Here is a 23107-nt window from a genome sequence, read left to right as displayed (position 1 = left end):
TTTTCTTCCCCTCTCCCTCCTCCTCTCCTTCTATCCACTATCCTCTGGACCTATCCTCTTCATTCCCCTCTCTTCCCCCTTAATCCTTCTTCCTCTTTCTCTCTCCCTTCTCCCTTATCCCCGCCTTCTCTAGTCTACACCCTCTCCTCTATATCCTTCCCGCTGCCTATCCTCCCTCCCTATCCTCCACACTTCCCTCCCCCCATCCTTCCCCCTTCTCTCTCCTCCCCTCCTCTCAATGCCCTCCCTATCCTCCACCCTTCCCTCCCCCCATCCTTCCCCCTTCTCTCTCCTCCCCTCCTCTCAATGCCCTCCCTATCCTTCACCCTTTCCTCCCTCCCTATTTCCCTCCCTCCCTCCACCCCGGACCTAGGTAGAGGCAACAGCCGCTCACTCTCCATTATCAGGGAAGAGTTGCAGTGCCAGCCTCTAATGGCGGGAGGGAGCGATCTCGATTAAGCGTCACACGGACACCGGGGTTCAAGGGGAAGGGGCCAAAGGGGGGAGGGGAAGGGGGGAGGGAAGGGGAGAAGGGGAGAAGGGAAGGGGAGGAGGGGAGAAGGGAAGGGGGGAGGGAAGGGAAGGGAAGGGAGAAGGGAAGGGGAGAAGGGGAGAAGGGAAGGGGAGAAGGGAAGGGGCCAAAGGGGGAAGAGAAGGGAACGGAAGGGGAGAAATGAAGGGGCCAAAATGGGGAGGGAAGATAAGGGGAGATGGAAGAAGAGGGGGAGAAGGGAAGGGGAAGGGAAGAGGAGAGAGGCAAGGGGGTGCAGAGCCTTGGGGGAAATTGAAGGAGGGCATAAGAACAGAAGAAGGGAAGGGAAGGAAGGCGGCAAAGGGGAGGGAAGAGGGGAGGAAGGGAAAGGGAAAGAGAGAAGTGGAGAAGGAGAGTGGGCGATGGGATCGGTCCGTCCATCATTGAGTCTCTACATCCACATAAGACAGAGGAGGAGAAGGATAGGGAGAAAAAGGATGATGATGATGATGATGATGATGATGATGATGATGATGATGATGACGACGATGATGGTAATGATAATGATGAGGAGAATGGAAGGAGGAGGAAGATGAAGAAGACTAGGGATATAGATGATGATGATAAAAAGGAGAAATCCGAGAGAAAAGAACGACAAAAAGAAAGTAAAATTTATATTAAAAATAAGGGAAAAATTAAAAACAAAGAGAAGGAAAACAAGATAAAATAAAAGAAGGAAGAGCGGGTAAGTAAGACATAAGAATCGAGAGGAAGGGGAAAGACAGCGAAGGGAAAAGGAGGAAGAGGAAAAGGAGGAGGAAGAATAATAAGAGGGGGGAGGGGAAGGGCAGGAGGAGGGGGTCAGAAGAGAAGGACCAGCAGGAGTAAGAGTAGGGGAGGAGAGAGGGGAGGGAGGAGAGAGGGGAGGGAGGAGAGGGGGGAGGGGAGGCAGGAGGGAGGAGAGGGAAGTGGCAGAGGTCGCGAGAATAAGAGGAAATAAAGGAGGTCCATTGGAAGAGGTCCGGAAGACACTCGGAGGGGAGGCCGGCCAGGGAGGACGAGTGCTGACGCGGCTGACGTCTACATCTTTCCAGGCTGACAACTTCATCTGGAGCGCCGGCCCTTCCTCTCTTAGCCCGGGGCTGTCGTGCTGTCGCTGTCGCCGCCCGCCCATCTGCGCTTGCGATCAGCGGCGAAAGCACATGGAAAATGCAAGCGCTTTGGCCTCGCTCATCGTCTCTGGAGCTCAATGATATCCTCCTTATTTTTTCTTTTTTCTTTTTTTTTTGTGTGTGAAGATATCACATTTATTTTCTTTTTCTTCTTTTTTTGGTCGGTAAAACAGTTACTCTGTCGTACCGTCATTTTTCGTGTCATTATGCCAGCGTGACAATTTCTTTTTTTTTATGATCAACTCTTTCTTTTTTCAATGACGACGGGGGAGGGAGGGAGGGAGGGAGGGGGGTTGCTTGTACCTCCACCCCCCCCCTATCGCTCGGCATGGCACGGATCCAACCAATACTGACCATCATCACCACCTCGGAACCTTCCAGAAAAAAAGGATGGATGGATGGATGGGTGGAGCGAGAAAGAGAGAAAGAGAGAAAGAGAGAAAGAGAGAGAGATAGAGAAAGAGAGAAAGAGAGAGAAAGAGAGAGAGAGAGAGAGAGAGAGAGAAAGAGAGACAGAGAGAAAGAGATAAAGAGAGACAGAGAGAAAGAGAGAAAGAGAGCGTATGTGTGTAAGATATATGAGACATTGATAGACATTGAGAGAGACGAACATATAGAAGCTACTAGAAGCCTCACCAGATACCCATCGTTCTCTATTTTTTCTCTAATTTATTTCTCTCTCTCTCTCTCTCTCTCTCTCTCTCTCTCTCTCTCTCTCTCTCTCTCTCTCTCTCTCTCCCCGACACCGTCACGGGACCTGAGCCGAGCGATGGGCGCGATCCAGGCCAATAAGGTCGGTTTTCTCATCTTAACACACGGCGACTGGGCACAAAGGGACGCTGGCAGGCACGTCGCCCGGGCACAGTGCATGGGCGTCGAGCTTTGCCCCCGTCGGCCTCATCTGCCTCCTCATGACGATGGTGATGACGTGGTGGTGATGGTGATGACGTGGTGATGATGGTGATGACGTGTGGTGATGGTGATGACGTGGTGGTGATGGTGATGACGTGGTGGTGATGATGATGACGTGGCGCTGATGGTGATGACGTGGTGGTGATGGTGATGACGTGGCGCTGATGGTGATGACGTGGTGATGGTGATGACGTGGTGGTGATGGTGATGACGTGGTGAGGATGTGGTGGTGATGGTGGTGATGATGTGGTGATTATAATGATACAAGTTAAGTGTGATAATCGAAAGAAGTATCGTAAATATCCTAATAACTTTATCAAACAGTAATTAATAATCTTATCATGAATCCTTCCTTCTAAGTACGACTCGCCCCCCCCTCCCTCCCTCCCTCCCCCTTTCCTCGTCCTGTCCGCCTCCCGAAGACGACTCGGCACGACTTACGACTCCCGCAGGAGAAACTCTCGTGCCGTCGTCGGTACTTCAGGAGGAGCGCGCCCTCATCACGCCCTCCGTATCATCTCCCACGATACCTTATCACGATACTCCTCTCCCCGCCCCCCCCTCACCTCCCCTCCCCTGACCCCCCTCTTGATGATCGCTTTGAAAAATCGTTCCCTGAATGAGGGATCGGCGCCCCTGACCGATTTCCATATCATTCAGGCCTTCCCTCCTCTCTCTCTCTCTCTCTCTCTTCCTCTCTCTTTCTCCCCCTTTTATTCACCCTTCGTTTATATTTTTTTCGTATTTCCAATCGGTCTCCCCCTTTCGTACTATCTATTCGCACACTTCTCTTCTCTTTCTTTCTTTCTCTTTCATTCTCTTCTTTAGGTATAAAAGATACTTCACTGGTCTTTCTCTCCTTCTTTCTCTTTTTCATTCTCCTTTTTCAGAATATCACTTATTCCGGCGTTTTGTCTCCCTCTCTCTTCTCTGTTCCTTCAGGACAATCTCTCTCTCTCTCTCTCTCTCTCTCTCTCTCTCTCTCTCTCATCTCTCAACCTCTTCCCTCTCCTCCTTCCCTTCGCCCCCCCCCCTCTCCCCATCGGTCCTAACAACCATTATCTTGGCGATCCTTATTGGCGGAGTGACCAGTACGTCCATCAAGATATAATTAATTGCTTGTTACCAGAGAGCTGCATACGGCCGCTATGATGGATGGAGGGAAGCCGGGGAAAGGGGGCGGAGGAGGAGGAGGAGGAGGAGGAGGAGGAGGAGGAGGAGGAGGAGGAGGAGGAGGAGGAGGAGGAGGAGGAGGAGGAGGAGGAGGAGGAGGAGGAGGAGGAGGAGGAGGAGGAAGGCAAGACAGATGGAGAAGAGGATGTCAAAGGAGGTGAGGAGGAATGGAAGGAGGAGAGAGACAAGGAGGTGGATTAGCGACCCGCGCGGCGGTGCTTGCACTTTGTAATCTCAATCCTCTGTTCGGGTGACTGAATAGACGCGTTCAGAGGCGAGGACAAATACACGCCGACAAATGCAAGCACATGCCCCCGGCGAGCGCGCGTGCGAGCGCGGCGGGGGTCCCTCCTCCCCCGCCCGATCAGCTGGGGGTCGCGGGCGGGCGCGGGCGACGGGCGGCCTCCAGCTGACCTGGAACGGCCACTTTGTTCCCAAACGTCGTCGCTTTTATTTATGTTATCGATAAACCTTACATTACGCTGTGTGAACTCTAAACAAAAGCCAGTTTCGTAATTCACATATGCTTTGTTTACCTTTCCCTCCTTTCCTTTCCTTTTTATTCTTTCTCCCCCCGATACCTCCCTCCCAAACACACACAAGCGCACTTAAGGCCCGACGACCCACCGATCCCTTGCAGGGCAATCGAAGCCTCCGCGGAAGGACTCTGAAGCCCGATTCCTTCTCGCGGAGGGACGAGTCCTCTTTCCCCCGCGAGGAAGCCCCCGGGGCCTCAGGCATCCTCGGGGCGAATCAAGAAGGAAAAAGCCGAGCGGGAGGGCGTCGGCGGCCGTCGTTCCAGCAGAAACGAGCAGACGGGCGCGTCCCTATTCAACACGAGCGTCCCTCCCCCAACAAACACAAATAGCTTCCATATCTCAGGGTTACGCACCCGGCCCGTTCTCTCACAAGATTGTTCTGGTGTTATTGCCGGTGATGGTGATGATGATGGCGATAGTGATGGGGCGGGAGGATGGTGTCTATGGCAGGGCCGAGACGGGCGGGGGAGGAGGGAGGGGAAGGGAGAGAGAGATGGGGATGGAGGAGGGAAGGGGAGGGGAGAGGAAGAGGGCGACAGGGATTTGCAGAAGTGGAGGAGAAAGGAGTTTGTACAGCCTAAAGCGATGATGGTTCCAGAGGATGTTACGGCCGTGGCGGAGAGAGATGAGGAGAGGGAGGGGGGAGGGAGGGAAGGAGAGAGAGAGAGAGAGAGAGAGAGAGAGAGAGAGAGAGAGAGAGAAGAGAGAGAGAGAGAGAGAGAGAGAGAGAGAGAGAGAGAGAGAGAGAGAGAGAGAGTGAGAGAGAGAGGGAGAATGAATGAATGAACGAGACAGAGTAAGAGAGCCCGCAGCCCAGATTAATGGTGATGACTGTGAAAATGCGGTGAGTGGCGGTGCTGTTGGCAGTGATGGTGCTTGGCAGTGCTAACAGCCCGGACCTCTGATTTGGTCGTTGGTTGTGGCAGTATTGATTCGAGTGCCTGGGTGTGTCTCGAATGTTTTTGGTGTCGTTAACATCGTGACTCTTGTGCATTACGGATTTACCAAGCGCAGAGCAAACAATTCATCCGCCATTGGTTAATCAATTGTGTAAAAAAGAAGAAAAAAAATATATATGGTCACACCCAAATGATTTTTCGCAAGAAGAGTGGGGCCATTAGAGAGCCATTTCGCAGGTAGCACACCCTAACACCTCGCAATGTCACAGGAGCAGACTCGCCCGCACCGAAGCCGTCATCCTTTCGAGCGGAGCAGCCTCGGGTCGCCTCCGCCTTCGCCGCCTCCGTCGCCGCCTCCGCCATGCATTATGCAGTCCGATCTTACAAACAAGCGCATGGTCTAACTACCCGCTCTGTATTTACGGTGGTGACCATTTCCGTTCATCTACAAGTAAAATGGGCCGGTGTTGCTGATCACTCGTTAAGCCCGGTTTAATTACCAAGCCATCGCCTCATTTGCATAGAAAGCGACGGGGAAGGATGGCACTAAATCACCCGGGGCTTTAAGGGACAGGGAACGAAGGCATTAGCGTGATTTTCGACCTTCTGACCTCCTTAATTCACGTTTATTCCCCGGTGATATGCCTGGCGGAGGTGTGACGATGCTGTGTCTCACGCCGACGGCTCGCTGCCGCTGCTTTCCTAGGGCGGCGGCGTCCCGGAGCCGCGGCTGCGGAGGCGGACGCCGCACCCACAAGCTGTCGATTGCGGCCCCGAAGCATACATGCGTGATTGTGTATTTATATATATCTGTATGAACATAAAGTCATACACATACACATCCCATCCACACACACATACCGGCCCACAAGCACGGCGGGCGGGGAGCGGGCCCGGCGCCTCGCCCTCGCCGGCCGCCGCCCCTCCCTCGGCGTGGAAAAAGCAAAGATCATTAAGGAGCGACTGCACTTCCTGCTCTGATGAAGGACGCTCTCGGCGCGAGCGTGTCACCAATCTACTAAAGTGCAATGCACGTAACTTGACGCACCATCAGCGGCCCGGGGAAAAAGGCGCCTAATTTTCATTTAAACTAAGTGATCGACTACATTTAGTGCCGAGGCTTAAACTTGTTGATACGGGAACCAGCCAGTGAGCCTCGGATGCTTAACTTTCGATTAGCGGCGTTCCCATCCAAGCAGCAACTAATTTGTTGGCGCTGCCGCCCGGGTACGATAATTCACGCGGGCGTTCGGGACAACAGGTAAACACAAGGGGGTGATCCGTACACGCGCGCTCGCGGACTCATTAATCTGATGGAATGTTTAGAGTCCTCGCGAGCCCGTCCCGCTTTTAAGAGTGGCTGGGGATCATAAGGAAATGGAGAGTATATTTCCACGTCGCCCGCGGCGCGGCGGGACGCCCCTCACGCCCCCACTTCGGCGCTCCTTAGTCTAATCTCACAACGGCCTCCGCCGGCGCCGTCGGCAGGCACGGCCGCACATTCATTTCGCGATGGACGCAATCTGCGCGAGGTGGCGTGAGAAGAAAGAAAAACGGCGAGGGAGAAAGGGCGGAAGGGCGGGCGGGAGAGCGTGTATTGTATCTCGGAAGGATGCTTAAAGCGGCACCTGCCAGCGGCACGACAACAATCGCGCGCTCTTTTCCTTTCGCGAATTTCCCGAATCGGCCGCCGCGGCGCCGGGGGAGGGCCTCGCCGAGCATCATCAGAGATACCGCCTTAATTTTCTTTTAAAAAATCTAATTGAATAAATGGGTTTTAATGGCGGGCATCCTTTTTAACTTGTACAAATGAGGCATAAGCGATTTCCCAAGGTGAAATTAATTGCAATCAAGGGGGTGGTAAAACTCGAAAACGATGGGCTGGGGAGAGCGGCTCCTTGGCGCGCCCTCGGATGCCAGCGGCAAAGGCTTCCGCGTTATTTACAAATTATTTTCTCAATCCCCAACTGGCGAGTCTTAATGTAATTCAATGGTGAAAAACGGCGCCCCAGGAGGCTCTTTAACGTCGGCTGGCTGTTTGCAGCCTAGTGATTAAATGCATAAAGAAATTGTTCTAAAGAAGGCCTCGCGCGGCCAGGTGCGAGGCTGGCAACACCGCTGTGGGTATAACAGCTCCGGTAGGCGTAAATCAAGTCGCACTTAGTCGAGTATTAATCCACAGAGCGGGATTCAATCCTCTGTGAAAGCTCTTGCAAAGAGGTTAATGATAGCTTGGCCTTTCTTGCGCCTTCCCTCCCCCTTTTATCAAGCTTTATTTATTCCGCTTTCACCCTTCCTCCTTTTCTTCTTCCGGCGATGCACTTAGACTATATGACCTTGATTCCCAAGTTTAGAAATTTACATAATCTATAACCCCCCTCTTCCCCCTCCTCTTTTTTTTCCTTCCTACGTTTTTTTCTACGCATGTTATCCTCTTCTCTCTCTCTTTCTTTTCGCTTTTTTCGTTATCTGGCCTCCTTAATACGGGTTTGGTGACGGTAGAGTTCTCAAATGCACGTTTATTGACGGGAAAGTCGCCTTTAATGAACTTGGCTAGAGGGAAATCGATGCAGGGCGCTGATTACAAACTCTATCAATCTTGGGGTGAGAGGGAGAGAGGGGAAGGAGAGGGAGCGAGAGAGGAAGAGAGGAAGAGTGGGGGGAAAAGAGGGAGATGGAGAAAGAGAGAAAGGTGAAGGAGAAAGTGAAGGAGGATAAGGAGGATAAGGAGGAGGATAAGAATAAGGATAAAGAGAGAGAGAGAGAGAGAGAGAGAGAGAGAGAGAGAGAGAGAGAGAGAGAGAGAGAGAGAGAGAGAGAGAGAGAGAGAGAGAGAGAAAGGGAGGTGAGAAGAGGAGAGGAGAGAGAGAAAGAATACAAGAAAGGAGAAAAGAAAACAAGGCGGGGAAAAGGAATATGAGAAAGCGTGAGGTAGAACAAAATGAGAATGAGGGAATGCAAGAAAGCGAGAGTAAGAAAGAGATAAAGAGAGATAAAGAGAGAAGGCGAAAGATAGAAGGGGGGAATAAGAGAAAGCGAGAGAGAGAGAGAGAGAGAGAGAGAGAGAGAGAGAGAGAGAGAGAGAGAGAGAGAGAGAGAGAGAGAGAGAGAGAGAGAGAGAGAGAGAGAGAAAGAGAGAGAGAGAGACGAGGAGAGGCCGAATATCGAGTAATACAATATTCCCGTCATCCCTTTGCTTTTAAACTTTTCCCTCCGATCCCTCGCCCGGCAGCCGCCCCTCGGCCTACGTCGGGCCCAATGAGCGCGCGCCCCAAGACGAGGGCGAGGAGAGGAGGAGGAGAGAAAGAGGAGGAGGAGGAGGAGGAGGAGGAGGAGGAGGAGGAGGAGGAGGAGGAGGAGGAGGAGGAGGAGGAGAAGGAGGAGGAGGAGAAGGAGGAGGAGAAGGAGGGAAGTGGGGGAGGCAGCGGCGGAGGTGGAGGAGGAGGATGAGGAGGAAGAGGGGGAGGAGGAGGAAGAGGAAGAGGAGGAGGAGATGAAAGACAATCACAGCAAGATAACGAAAGGAAGAACAAATATGCAAAAAAGCAACGACGACGGCCGAAGAAAGACCCTTGTCCCTCTTCCCCCCAAAACAAAGCAATCAGCCATCATTAATACAGTTCCGTGTCTCCCCTCCCCCCCCACCCCCTCCTCCCCGTGATCCCTGCCCTCCCTCCCCCATCTCGAGGCGCGTCCGGTGCTCCATTTTGTGTAGGCGCTCAACCCTTGCTCCATTACACGCGGTCCTTCTCGCCTGCCCTTAGATCCTAGGCTGCTAATGGGGCCGATGACGTCTATCACTTATGCCGCTTCCTCCGCGCCCTTTGATAAAGTCGTGCCGCAGAGAGCAACGCTGACTGATGGTCGAGGACGCGACTAGTTACTGCCGGAGAGGGACGTCGCGGCGGCCAGAGAGGGCAAGGGGCCTTTTCTCCTTTCCTCCTCTGCCTTGCCGTCGTCGTCTTGGCCACCCTCCTCCTCCTCCTCTTTCTTCTTCTTTTTCTTTGCTCCCCTTTTCTCGTTAATTCTACTATTACTCCATCCCCTCTCTCGCTCCCTCCCTCCCCTCTTCTCTCCCTCCCTCCCTCCCTCCCTCCCCTTCCCACTCCCTCCGTCTCTTTATTTCCCTATCTATTTGCCTCGCCCGTTTTTGCGCTCTCGCCCGTCTGCCCCGTGATATCTGTAGCGTCGCGGGAACACCTGCGCTCCTCCTCGCCGCAACTCAGACATAATCAGACAATTTTAATCTCCTGAGACAGCTCAGCCTCTCGCTCGCGCCAACGGAAGCGTCTTGCTATCATCATATTTACTCAGCGGAGTGAGGAGGAGGAGAAAGAGGAGGATGAAGGAGGGAGATAGAGGGAGATAAGGGGGAGTTAGGGAGGAAGGAAGGGAGGAAGGGAGGGGGGGAAGGACGAGAGAGGGAGAGGGAGAGGGAGAGAGAGAGAGAGAGAGAGAGAGAGAGAGAGAGAGAGAGAGAGAGAGAGAGAGAGAGAGAGAGAGAGAGAGAGAGAGAGAGATAATGATAGAGAAGAAGGCAGCGGAGGAGCAGGATAGCGAAGAAGATGGAGCGAGACAGGAGAAGACGAATGAGAAAAGAGAAGAAAAGATTAAAAGAATTAAGAAAAAGCTGACGAAGGGAAATGAATTGACGAATGAGGTGAAAAAAAGGGAGGGAAAGGAAAATAGAAAAGGGAAGAATAAAAAAAAGAAAAAAAAGAGAGGCGAAGGAGCAGATAAAGAAAGGTTTAATGATGACAGTAATGAAGAAAACGGAGGGGAAGACAAGGAAGAAGAAAGAGCGAAAAATAAGACAGCAGAACGATCTTGGTGAAAATGACCCGCCTAAATGAAATCAGGAAGGAGCGAGCGAGAAGGATGAGCGAGAGGGGAACCGCGGAAGAGGGGAAGGAAGGCGGGAGGAGGAGGAGGAGGAGCAGGAGGAAGAGGAGGAGGAAGAGGAGGAGGAGGAGGAGGAGGAGGAGCAGGAGGAGGAGGAAAAGGAGGAGCAGGAGGAGGAGGAAGAGGAGGAGGAGGAGGAGGAGGAGGAGGAGGAGATGAAAAGGGGAGAAGGATGAAATGTAGCAGGAGAAAGAGAAGGTTAGTAAGAAATCGAAGAGGAGATGAGAATACTAAAAAAGAAAACACTCGGGAGGAAAAAACAACAACAACAACAACAACAACAAAAAAAAAACAGCATCAGAAGGCGAAGGCAAAAGAAGTCGAGGAAGAAAAAGCATGCCCCCCACCCCCCTACCAAGCCCCCTACCCACCCCCCGACCAGCCCCCGCCCGGAAGCAGCGACGGGCGCGGGCGGAGAATATCATAACGTTGCTGGAAAATCATTCGTTTCTTCGCCTCACAGATAATGATGGAAGCTCCCAGCGGGGGTGCGAGGGTAGGGGGGGGAGAGGGAGAGGGGGGGAGAAGGGGCATCATAGGTGGAAGGGAGGAGGGAGAGGGGGGAGGGGAGAAGGGAGAGGGGGGAAGGGAGGAGGGAGAAGGGGGTAGAAGGGAGGAAGGGAGGAGGGAGAGGGGGGTAGAAGGGGGGGAAGGGAGGAGGGAGAGGGGGGAAGAAGGGGCATAATAGTGGGAGGGGGAGGAAGGAAAAGGGAAGAAGGAGGGAGAGAGGGAGAGTGATGATAAAGGAAAGGGTGCTGAATAGGTTCTGATGTCTTCGTTTGAAAAAAAAATAATAATACATGACGGAATGAGGAACAATTCATTTTCCTAAAATTCTATTTCGCTCTTTCGCTAATGACTAGAACACCCGCTAAGAAAAAAAAAAAAAAAAAGATAACCAAGAACAAAAAAAAAAAAAAAAAAAAAAAAATAAAGGAAATAACAAGAAAACCCCAAAATGATAACAAAAAAGAAGAAAAAAAAACCCAAACTATTCAGTCGAAACAAATGCCCAAAACCGAACACACGAAAATCACACTCACCAGTCTCCTCTCGTTTCCTCTTGTTGATGTTTCCATTGGGGTCGGTGTGGGGCGGGATGCCCAGGATGCCGTTGATGGAGTAGGAGCCCTGGCGTTGGAGGGCGGTCTCGTGGGGCGCGGGCGGGGCGTGGGCGATCACCGACGTCGCCTGGGACACCGGGGACAGCGTGCCGGGCATCGAGTGCTTAGCTTTCTCCGCCGCCTTGTTGCGCACGATTCTGGGGGAGAGAGGGAAGGGGGTTAGTCGAGGGGTGATGGGGAGCAGGGGGGGGGGGAAGGGGAAGGGTGAGAGGGAGGGAGGGAGGGAAGGAGGGAGGGAGGGAGAGGGGAAAGGTGAGAGGGAGAGAGGGAGGGAAGAAGGGAGGGAGGGAGAGGGGAGAGGTGAGAGGGAGAGAGGGAGGGAGGGTAAAGGGAGAGTGAATGTATGCATATATAAAAATATAAATGGGAAGAGATATTCAAAACGTGAAAAACATAGATTTCATAGCATTTACATGTAGATTCATATACATATAAAAAATCGACATGCATTTTTTTCATGAAAAGTCATCGTGTGAAAACAAACACATGCACGTGAGGAACGGCCGTCCAGGATACAATGCGCGCACGACCGACCGGAAAACCGTGTCTCTTGGATGACACAGACAGCCACAGAAGAGCGCCCGAACGCCCACGCGAAGCGAGGGACCCTCTCTACACCCACGCACACAGATAAACAGACAGACACACTCATCAGCCGTGGAGATCGGGTTTCACGCCCTCGAATTAATATCGGCGCTAGCATCGATTCCCGGGGCGTCCGCGGGCCCGCCCTCGCAATTACGAGGGTCAACACGGAGCCGAGGCCCTCAGGAGCCCCGCCGGAGGACGCCTCCGCTCGCGCCTCCTCCACCTCTCGCCGCGTGGTTAACAAATATGGAGGAGAAAGAGTAAAGACAATAAAGACAGGAAGCAATTGCTGTCATTTCCTCTCCCTCCGAGCAGCCAAAACGGGCGATACTGATAGAAATCGCCGCCGCCGCCGACCGCGAGTCAATAGGCAACAAAATGGTCACGTGTTATGTAAATTGTTGCCACCGTCGTTTATTAATTATCATCACGACCGGAGCGCACGGCTGGCGGGCGAGGGGAGAGGGAGACGGGAGAGGGGAGAGGGGTGAGGGACGGTAGAGAGGTGTGAGGGGAGAGTGGGGTGAGGGGAGAGAGAGGCGAGGGGGCAGAGAGGGGAGAGATAGAAGGGCAAATGGAGTGTACACACCTAACCATCATAGGCAGGTAACACGATACACTTTCTCACCTGTTAAGGGCTGGTTTTACGCTCGCGATATTACTTCCGACGCGTGCGTGTGTGTGCGTGTGTGCGCGTGGGCGGACCGGAGCTAATCTCCCTCAAAGAAAGGCCTTTCGAGAGAGCGTCCATAAGGGCGCTTTCCGCCCGAGCCGAAGGACGTGGCCAAGGAACCCTCAGGCGTAAGGTAAACAAGCTCCCGTGTGAGTCCGAAGGCGCTGCCGGCCCCCCCCCCCCCCCACACGCCCCCGCATGGCCGCGTGTGTGCAGATCATTTACCAAACAAAGATACATTTGCCGCTTTTTTCTCTAAACGCGAGATGCTAAAGTCACTCGAGACGATAGCTGGAGAGACAGATAACAGGGGAGAGAAAGAGACGCTTCGCTAAAGAATGAGATGAATGAGAAGGTAAGGAACCTGGGAGACTTTCTGGAGGGCGAAGACAACGAAGTCATCATCATCATCTCTGCCTTGTAAGCCGCAGTCCATGTGCGCGCGTGTGTAATGTGTCTGTGTGTGTGTGTGCTCGGCCACGCCCTGGGACAACAGTTACAGCGAGCCGCGCACACAAACACATCCGCAGACACACTTCGTAACCTGTTTGTTTGTGGCCTGAGGGCAGGCGGCCGAACGGGCGCTTGATAGCGTCGATTAATTTCCTCGCAGCGCCACAGCGGGATCTGTTATGGCCGCCTCGCATTGTGTCTTGCGCTCGGCCTCGGCGCGTAATTCGTCCGCGCTCCTCGGCGTCTCCTCTGCGGATCAATGGTGCCGAATTAAGCCTTTGCGAGGAAGCCGCCGCCACTCGTTACTCATTTGGTGGAATATAGACGCCTTCGCCTCGCGATCACCTGCACGGAGGCAATCACGGGTCTCCTGGCAGGTGATGGGCGGCGCGCGGGGCGCGACCTACAGCGGCAATTATCCTCTCTCTCTCTGCCCCTTTACCTTTCTCTCTCACTCTCGCTGTCACTCCTCTCTCTGCCTCTGTGCTTACCCTTTTCTCTCTCTGTGTCTCTCTGTCCTTCTCTCTCTCTCTTCCTCTCTGCTGTTTTCCCCTTCTCTCCCTTCCTGTCTGCCTCTGCGTTTGCCCTTCTGCCGCTCCCCGTCCCTTCGCCCTTCTCCCTGCCTCTCCCTTCTGAGGGCCACATAAGAGCGGGCGTCGTTGCAGCGGCGGGTCCCCTCCGCCAACGCCGCCCCTCGCCCCTCTCTCCCGGGGGACCTGCGTCTACATTTGGTCCTCCTCCCTTTATTGCTAATAAATTCCTTTATTAATTCGTACTTCTCCCCTGATGCACTTTTTCTTTATTGGAACGACCTCCGGGGACCGTCTCTGAGGGGAGATTTCTTGCATTTTATTTACTGCTATTTCTTTCTACATTTCGGCTGATGTTACACAATCGCCTCTTATTTAAATTGGCCTCCGATTCGGGGAGCCTGCGGGAGCGAAGGTGGGGGGGGGGGGGGCGCAGGAGGAGGGGGAAGGTGGAGAATGAGTGAGGGAAGAGAAGGATGAGAGGGAGGAGGAAGAAGGAGTATAGGTGGGGGAAGAGAAGGATGAGAAGGAGGAGGAGGAAGAGAAGAATGAGGAGGAGGAAGGAGAATAGATGGAAGAAGAGCATGCGGGTTAGGAAGAGGCGGAGGAAGAGAAGGGAGAGGAAGAAGAGAGAGGAAGAGAAGGGAGAGGAAGAGAAGAGAGAGGAAGAGAAGGGAGAGGAAGGAGAAGGGAGAGGAAGAGAAGGGCGAGCAGGCGCAGCAGGAGGCACAGCGGGGGCAGGGCCGCTGCAGCCGAGGCGAAGCGGCGGCCGTCACCCGGGGCCCGACGCTCTACATGACATATTTACTCATCAATTACTCCAGTGAGTAGCCCGGTGTGCCATCAATTCGCCGAGTGCAATAATTAAGTGAGCATAGAGAGCATTGGATTCCCATTTGGGCGGCTGTGCGAGCGCGGGACGATCGCGCGCCCTGTCACAGCCCTTGGCCGGGATTTCACTCCGCTTCGTGCATCGTCTGCTGCGTCGGGGGGCGCGCCTGCGGGAGTCCTGCGCCCTACGAATCGGCTGAGGGAGCAGCGGGTCGCGGAGACTCGAAATAAAGATGCTGAGCAGAGCGAAAATAATAACCAAAGGCAGACCGCATTCGTTAGCACATATTATCCTGGGCTTTCCCTCTTTCTTCGACCCTTCCTACTCTCTCTCTTCCTCCGCCCCTTTCTCACACGCTCTTCCATTTCCTCTCTCTCTTTCCCTCTCTCTTCCTCTATCCCTTTCCCTCACCCTCTTCCATTTCCTCTTTCTCTTTCTCTCTCTCTCTCTTCCACCCTTCGTGCCTGGTCTCCCTCGCCCCCCCTTCATCCCGGGGGAAAGGAAGGTGTCGCTGGCCGCCCTGATGAAGCCAGGCAGAAGTAACGCAGCCATTGTGAGGGCATCGAAGGGAGAGGAAGGGAGAGGGAGGGACGAGGAAGGGACGAGGAGGGAGAGAATAGGAAGGGGGGAGGGGAGGGAGAGGATGAGAAGGGGAGGTTAGAGGAAGGGAGAGAAAGGGAAGGAAGGGTAGGGTAGGGTATGGGAGGGTGCGGGAGTGGAAGGAATGGGCGGGGTAAGGGTAGGGGAGGGGGGGAGGGAGGCAAAGGGACAATACCGAAGGGCGAAGTCCACCTGTCGTGGCCGAGGGGAGGGAGGGGAGTGGGGAGGGGAGGGGAGGGCGGGATATTGGCTGCTCCCCCTCCCCCCCTCCCGAAGCAACCATCAATCCATCAACCTTTCAACAACTTTCCTCGAGTGATGTTTGATGAGCTAATCTTGTTAAGTGAGAGAGGATCAGGCGACCACGGAGGGAGAGAGGCAGAGGAAGAGGGAGAGAAAGGAAGAGAGAGAGAGAGAGAGAGAGAGAGAGAGAGAGAGAGAGAGAGAGAGAGAGAGAGAGAGAGAGAGAGAGAGAGAGAGAGAGAGAGAAGAAGAAAAAAAACAACTAACAAGAACGAAGAAGTAGAGTGAAATAGAAGAATAGCGAGAGAGAGAGAGAGAGAGAAAAAAAAAAGCAGAGCAATAAATCTGATCCCAACGACTCCTCTGCTACCCCTCCCCCTCCCCCTTCCCCCTTTCCCCCTCCCAGCACCCCCTCCCTCGGCCATAAGGTGTGTTAATAATCGGTCAAAAGGCGATGATTACGACCATCGCGAGGGAATAATCTGGCAATCCCGCCGAGTGATTAAAATGACCCCCCTCGTCACCGTCGTCGGCGTCACCGTCACGATGTCACTGAGTCTGATTCTTATTGGTCTTTATTTCTTATACTTTTTGGAGTCGATCTGTCACAATCGTCTTTTTTTCTCCCCTTTCATTTTCTTCGTTTTTTTTTTTTATGATGGGCGAATTCGATCTGTCATGACTGGTTGGACTATAGGCTGACAGTTCGTTGCCTCCATGCTTTGAAAAGCGTCTTTCTCGACAGATATATATATAATATATAATATACATATATATACATATATAGAGATAGATAGATATGGATATATATCATTTATCGTAAGGCAATGAAATAACAGCATAAAATCAAGAGAGAGACCGATAGAGAGAACAAACGACATTTTCACCTCATCTTAAACGCAAAAAAAAAAAAAACCTACCGACTCTTGAATATTAATCTACAAACCAAACCAAACAAAACGAAAAAAAAGACCGAAAAAAGAATGATTTTGAGAGCAAGCGAGTCGGGGCGAGTCGGGGCGAGTCGGTCCGGGTACGTCGGCATTATTCACGGGTGAGGGCACCATGTTCACGCCGGAAGAGCCACAGTTGGCGCTCCTCTCATTATTTCTGCCTCATTTATCTACACTTTATAAAAGGAGAAAGCGGAAGGGATGGCTTTCGCTAAATCATCATTTACTTAAGCTCCTTTTTTTTTTTGTTCTTTTTCTTTTCTTTTCTTTTTAAAGATCGTTCGAGTTTGGGCGGGAGCGAGGGAGCGTTTGGAATATGATATTCTTTTCTTTTCTTTCCTGTACTTGTTATTATGATATTCTAGAAATTGAGAGAGCGAGAAGAGAGAGAGAGAGAGAGAGAGAGAGAGAGAGAGAGAGAGAGAGAGAGAGAGAGAGAGAGAGAGAGAGAGAGAGAGAAGAGAGAGAGAGAGAGAATACGAATACGAATAATCTAGTATATAAAAAAAAAACATATACATCAAACACAATCGTCGACATTGAAAATTCCCTCTTCAAGTTAAGAACGCAAATGATTTCCATTCCAATTCTTTTTTTTGGGAAATTCTTTTTTAATCGTTTTTTTTTTCCTCGTCATCGCTCGAATTGAAGGGAAGGGAAGGGGAAGGAAGGGGAGAGGGGGGGAGGGGGGAGAGGGGAGGGTTAAAAAGTAGCAACTCGTTATCGCTAACAACCGGTACAAGCTGTCGCCTTCGAGGGGCAGTTTGCCGGGCGGGGGAGGGGATAAGGGGAAGGGGGAGGAGAGGGAAGGGAAGGGAGGAGGAGGGGGAAAGGAGAGGGAGGAGGAGAGGGGAGGAAGGAAGGAGGGAGGGAAGAGAGGGAAGGGAGAGGGAGGAGGGGAGAGAGAGGGGAAGAGGGGAGGAGGGGGAGGAGAAGGAGGGAGGGAGGGGAGGGGAAGAGGGGAGGAGGGGGAGGAGAAGGAGGGAGGGAGAGGGGAGGAGGGAGGGAAGGAAGGAGGGAGGGAAGAGAGAGGAAGAGGGGAGGAGGGGGAGGAGGAGGTAGTTAAGCGTCGGGTGGTTGTTTATGAAAGCTTATTGGAGTTCAATCGCTTGTAAACATCGGTCCTTCTGTTGTCGGCGAGGGACACATGGGTTCGCGGGGAGGAGAGAGGGGGAGAGGAGAGGGGAGAAAAGAGGGGAAGAGAGATACTGTAAGGTAGAAAGGAAGGGAAGAGAGATGGGGAGAAAAGTGGGGAAGAGAGATAAGGGAGAAAGGAGGGGAAGAGAGATAAGGGAGAAAAGAGGGGAAGAGAGGATACAGAGGAAAGAAGGGGTGTAGGCGGAGGGGGAATATATAAAATGGATAGCAGGAAAACAGCGAATGTAAAAAGGGAGGAATGGGAAAGGAGGAAGAAGAACCGACTGAATGTGAGCGACGAATGAGGGGGAAAGAGAGAGAAAGAGAAGGGTAAAGTAGCAAATGCGAAAAGGGGAGACAAGAGCAGAGGTAGTTAATCCCCGCTTGTTTCTCCCTAACGATGATATTGGCCGTTCAAGTCGATCATTCTACAACTACTTGACTTTTACGATTATCTTTGTCCATTTTTCCTCGAGGGGAGACGGGGAGGGGGAGGGGGGATAACGACTTAAAAAGGAATCAGAAAAGGTGAACGGATTACGAACGTATAAGCTTTTGTTAGCTCTGCAGAAAAAGAGAAATGGATACTGATCGTTATAATGATCAAGACTGTCGGTATAAAGATCAGAGTCATCATTACTATCACTTTTAATCCTCATTATCCATTAAAATCCTGAAATCCAACGTAATCTAACTTCCCCTTCCTCCGCTCTCTCTCTCTCTTTCTCTCTCTCTCTCTCTCTCTCTCTCTCTCGCTCTCTCTTGCTATTCTTTTCTCTTTATCTCCGTTCCTTTAATCCTATTTTTTTTTTCTATTGCCCTCTTCACCTGTTTCCCTTTCTCCCTCTCCCAACTCTCACTTTCTCTCCTCCTCTCCCTCTCTTTTCCCCCTTCCCCCTCTCTTTCCCCCCTCCCCCTCCCCCTCCCCCCCTCTCTCCTCTCGCTTCTTGACAAATCCGTGATGTGATTCGACCAAATTCAAAGTTGGAGCCGAGGGTCTTGAGGAGGAGGAGGAGGAGGAGGAAGAGAAGGAGGAGGAGGAAGAGGAAGAGAAGGGTGAGGAGGAGGAAGAGGAGGAGGAAGTGGAGGAAGAGGAGGAAGAGGAGGAAGAGGAGGAGGAGGAGGAGGAGGAAGAGGAGGAGGAGGAGGAGGAGGAGGAGGAGGAGGAAGAAGAAGAGGAAGAGAAGGAAGAGGAGGAGACCCAGAATTAGGAGAAGGAGTAGGAATAGGAGGAGGGCGAGAAGAAGAAGGAGGAAGCCGAGAAGGAGGGGAGGAGGAGGAGGAGCAGGAAGGGAAGAGGGAGGAGGGGAGGACGAGGGAGAGCAGAAGAGGCTTTAATCCCACCCCTCAAATAAGGAAAAGCTAATTCGGGCCGCAGAGAGAGAGCTTGATCTTCATCTGTCAACGTCGCAAGTTTTCCCTCCGACGAGATCAAAATGGCGCCGACCATATTTGTTGCTTGGCTGCTTCTTCACCCGGACCTTCGGCGAGGGGGGAAAAAAACTCACAATTTAAGGGTTTCTGTGAGTGAAGGAGCTGGGCGGGAGGAGGATTGAGTTAAGGGAAGGAGAAGGCTGGTTCGAAGGCCGAAGAAAAGGGCCGAAGGAGAAAGGGAAGGATGGATAAAACTAGGAAAAAAAGAAGGAGGAGGAGGAGGAAGAGGAGGCAAGGGAGGAAGGAAACCGAGGAGAAATCTGGCTCGTTTATTCCGCCGGCGTCGAGGGAAGGGATTCCGAGTCGATTATTATTTCACGATCAAATCCTGTTTAAGAGGATTGTGTTGGCCGAGTGGTGTCACAAGGGGGGGGGGGGACAGGGGCTGAGAGAAGGAGAGAGAGAGAGAGAGAAAGAGAGAGAGAGAGAGAGAGAGAGAGAGAGAGAGAGAGAGAGAGAGAGAGAGAGAGAGAGAGAGAGAGAGAGAGAGAGAGAGAGAGAGATAAATAGATAGATAGATAGATAGATAGATAGATAGATAGAGAGAAACTAAGAAAGAAACAGACAGACAAACAGACACAGAGCAAATGATGGACCTCGAATGTAAGGCAGAGGAGGAAGAAGCGGGGGAGAGGAGGGGGGGAGGAAGGCAAAAGAGAAGAGGGATGGGGGGGGGGGGTGAGGAGGAGGGGGATGTCGGTTGGTGGAAAAAAATGCCGCTTAAAAGTTTGCTATGCTTTCATGCTCGGCCTTGTGTTGAATAGTGCTTCCGCTGGTGGAGACGCACAGGAAATTTTATTTGTTCAACTGACTGACTTCTTTTCTACCATCACTGTCGCCGCCGGATCATATTCATCTTAATCTTTTTTTAAATTCTCCTTTGATGAACTAATCACATCAAATCACCATTCTTGATATCAATTCCTTACTGAACCTTACCCGTAACACATTTAATTTGCCATTCCAACGAGATGTAAATGAATCTTAACAAATGCAATACTACACCCTAAACTATCACAAAATAAACAAATAAACAAGACGACGTATAGAAAATAAAACAAAAAAAAGGAACTAAGCAAGACATCATCCAAATCAGGTCTCGGATTCCGCTCCACAACTACACGAGGCGGATATAAAAGACTCTTCAAACGGGTCATCATCGACTCAAGGCAACATAAATACATCATAAATACGGGTCGCATCGCGGCCAAAATCCGGAGCGATTTTCCTATCTCTCTTGTTTCCTTGTCTCTTCTCTTTCGTTCTTTATCTTTATCTATCTTTCGCTTATCTTTTTATTTTTTGTATTTTTCAACAGGTTTTAGGTGACGTCACGAGATCTTAATTAAGGTGAAGAGACGCCGTGAAGAGAAAGAGAAGAAGAGGACGAAGAAGGAGGAAGAAGAGGATTAGGAAGAGAAGCTAAAGGATAAAGGATGGAGAAAGTCAACGACAGAGAGAGATTGAAGTTGAAATAAAAGAAAATAAGCTTAAAAATAGAGAAACAAAGGAAACGCAAAATCAATCGAGGAAGTCGGGAAGATGCAAAACCTCCTCCTCCTATTATTTTTCTTACCACTCCTTCTCTTCTTCCTCTTTCTTCCTCCTCTTCCTCCCCTTCCTATTTTTCTTACCACTCCTTCCCTTCTTCCCCCCTTCTCTTCCTCCTCCTCTTCTTATTTTTCTTACCACTCCTTCTCCTCTTCTCCTTCCTCCTCCTCCTCCTCCTCCTCCTTATCGTGTCCGCCTGGGAATGTATTGGTTGTCTTCGAGTCAAGGTTAACGGCCTCCCTGTCTTTTGTTTACTCTCTGCTTCCTCCTTTGTCTCTCTTTTTTTCTTCTTCGATTTCCGTTTTTTTTCATTTGATTTTTGCTTTCTTCTTCAGTTTGACGGAGAGTTCATGATCAGATTTTTTTTTTTTGGGGGGGGAGACAATCTTTTCTATATTGTGGATGTTGTTTCAGGCCAGCGTGAGGAGGATGCGAAGTGAGGGCGAGTGATAAAGGTGGGAAACGAAAGAAAGAAAGAAAAACAAAAAAAACTGCTGGAAAAAAAAGGTGAGAAACAAGAAGATGGCAATATAAAGAAAGGGAAGAAGGAAAAAAGGGAGATAAGAAGAGCCGAGAACAGCCATTAGCCATGTATGATCAGACGCAGGAGGTGCAGCGCCGACGGCAGGAGGAGCAGCCGCGGCAGCAGGAGCAGGACGCGATGAGCGGCGTCCGCCCTGAAGCAGCTTTAGGGCCCCGACGGCCAATGGGGGCGGACGCAGGCTCATCAGGGCCGCAGAGGGCGCGAGCTCTTTTGGGCGGGAACGAGCGAGGTCGAGAGCGCCAGCCACTTTTTCGACGCCCTCTGAAAGCCAACGAGGCCATTAGCGACGGGAACAAGGTCCTGATGAGCGGCCGCGCTTCTTCTGCTGAGCGGGGAGGAAGCCGCGATGATGGCGGAAGAGGAGGAGGAGGAGGAGAAGGAGGAAGGGCAGGTAGGGGGAGCCACGGGAGGGCCTTACCTATGACACAACATGGCGCTGAAACATGGGGCTTTTGTGTGAATATGTGTCTGGAAGTAAAAAGGGAATGGAGAGAGAGAGAGAGAGAGAGAGAGAGAGAGAGAGAGAGAGAGAGAGAGAGAGAGAGAGAGAGAGAGAGAGAGAGAGAGAGAGAGAGAGAGAGAGAGATAGAGACAGACATAGAGAGATAGATAGAGAGAGAGAGAGCCTCCCTATCGCCCTCATGATTCGCGAAAGACCGAAAGCAACTCGTCGAAAGCAAAGCCGGATCCTCAAAAGAGGTGTTCCTTTCCTTATTTTTACATTTCTATAAAAACAAATTCTTTGGAAGGTAGGGGGTGTGAGTAGAGGGGGGGCGGGGGTGAGAGGGGGAGAGAAGGAGAGGGAAAGGGAGGGGGAAGGGATAAGGTTACAGGGAGCAGGAGAGAAAAGGGGAGGGGGCAGGGGATGAGGAGAGGGACGGGGAAGGGAGAGAGGGCCGAGGTAGGGGGAGGGGAGGGCAGGGGGGAGATTTATGCGTAGAATAAATGGCTGGTAAGTTAGGCAGGGCGCGCCCTAGAAGAGTCGGAGAGTCGCCTGCACAATCTGCAATGCAAATGAGCGCGGAGGAAGAGGATAACGAGCGGGTCGCCCCCGTATTAAACATAAACTCCGCATTACGCTGTTGCAATCCATAGTTAAACTCATCAGCAAACACCAAGCGCTGTTCGGCGTCCCCAGAAGCACAATGGCCGCCCGCTGCTCCCGATTTTTATGTTGTCCTTTTTCGAGAAATAAATATACTCTTCTTTTCTTTCTTTGCTCTCTTTCTTAGAGTGGGAGAGGGCGACATGTAGAGAAAGAGAGGGGGCGCCGGGGGGGTATATCCCAGGACACACAACTCTCTCTCTCCCCGCGTAGGATTAAAAAAAATGGAAAAAAAAAAATGAAGGGCCGTCGTAAAATCAGGATTCCCGGAGCGACGTCGGGATAATGGGCTCGCCAGCGGCCCCGGGATGATCCATTAAAAATTTTGCTTCGTTGGTGGATGGGGAAGAGAGAGAAAAAAGCGAGGTCACGGAAAAAGGGATTAGCCTTTTTGGGGCCTCCTTGCGGCCGCGCGCCCCCTGCATGCCCATTGTCTAGCCCATCTTGGGCTGATATAGGAACTGAATTATGTGTATAATATATATATATATATATATACATACATACATATATATATATATATATATATATATATATATATATATATACACTCAGACATGATATACACAATCGTTCTCTGTCGTAGTAACTGTCCACCGTAATATGTTCGAGGCGGTTCTTAAGAAGCGTTGAACATATTCCCGGCGCTGCTCTCGAAGCCACGAAACGCTGCTCTTCCTCTCCCTCGAAATCCATCGTCCGCTTCGTCCGCAGACCACAACACACTGAGAAGCATCAGTGGTGGTGAGGCACCTTCGCCTTTTCTCTTCCTTCCTCTCTCTCTGCCTCTCTTCTTCTCATTCTTTCTCGTTCTTCTCACTTTACTTTTCCGTGCTGCTGCCTTGGCACCTCACCGCAAACACCTTCGGCCAGGAGTTGCAAATGCAAGCGGCAATGCAACTTTTGCTACTTCCGTCAAATGGCTTTATAATGAGGTGGCGAATACGTACCTCACTCTGTGCCTCGGCTGAAAATACATATAATGCAGAGGTGCAACTCAAACATCTCAAAACTTCTACTTTGTGCAATTACTAAACACTACTGTTGTTTACTAATGCCTACCGCAAACTAGTTTTTGTATACATGTATACATAATACATATATGTACATACATATATATACATATACATATATATATATATATATATATATATATATATATATATATATATATATATATATATATATATATATATATATATATATATATATATATATATGCATGTATATTTGTATATTTGCATGTATATATATGTATACATATACATCTG

General features: G+C 51.2%; 1 protein-coding gene across 3 annotated transcripts in view; it reads right to left on the bottom strand.

Moving 5' to 3' along the window:
• LOC125048233 (paired box protein Pax-5-like) overlaps positions 1-23107 on the bottom strand; it is a 202889-nt gene that overhangs the window by 22568 nt on the left and 157214 nt on the right. For all 3 annotated transcript variants that reach the window (XM_047646820.1, XM_047646821.1, XM_047646822.1), the window contains one exon: positions 11113-11330. In XM_047646820.1, the coding sequence (XP_047502776.1) occupies positions 11113-11330 (218 nt within the window). The remainder of the gene's footprint in view (positions 1-11112; positions 11331-23107) is intronic.

Source organism: Penaeus chinensis, chromosome 43, assembly GCF_019202785.1.
Source record: "Penaeus chinensis breed Huanghai No. 1 chromosome 43, ASM1920278v2, whole genome shotgun sequence".
Classification (NCBI taxonomy): domain Eukaryota; kingdom Metazoa; phylum Arthropoda; class Malacostraca; order Decapoda; family Penaeidae; genus Penaeus; species Penaeus chinensis.
The sequence above is the reverse complement of the archived record's forward strand: the minus strand, read 5'-3'. Positions and strand labels throughout refer to the sequence as shown.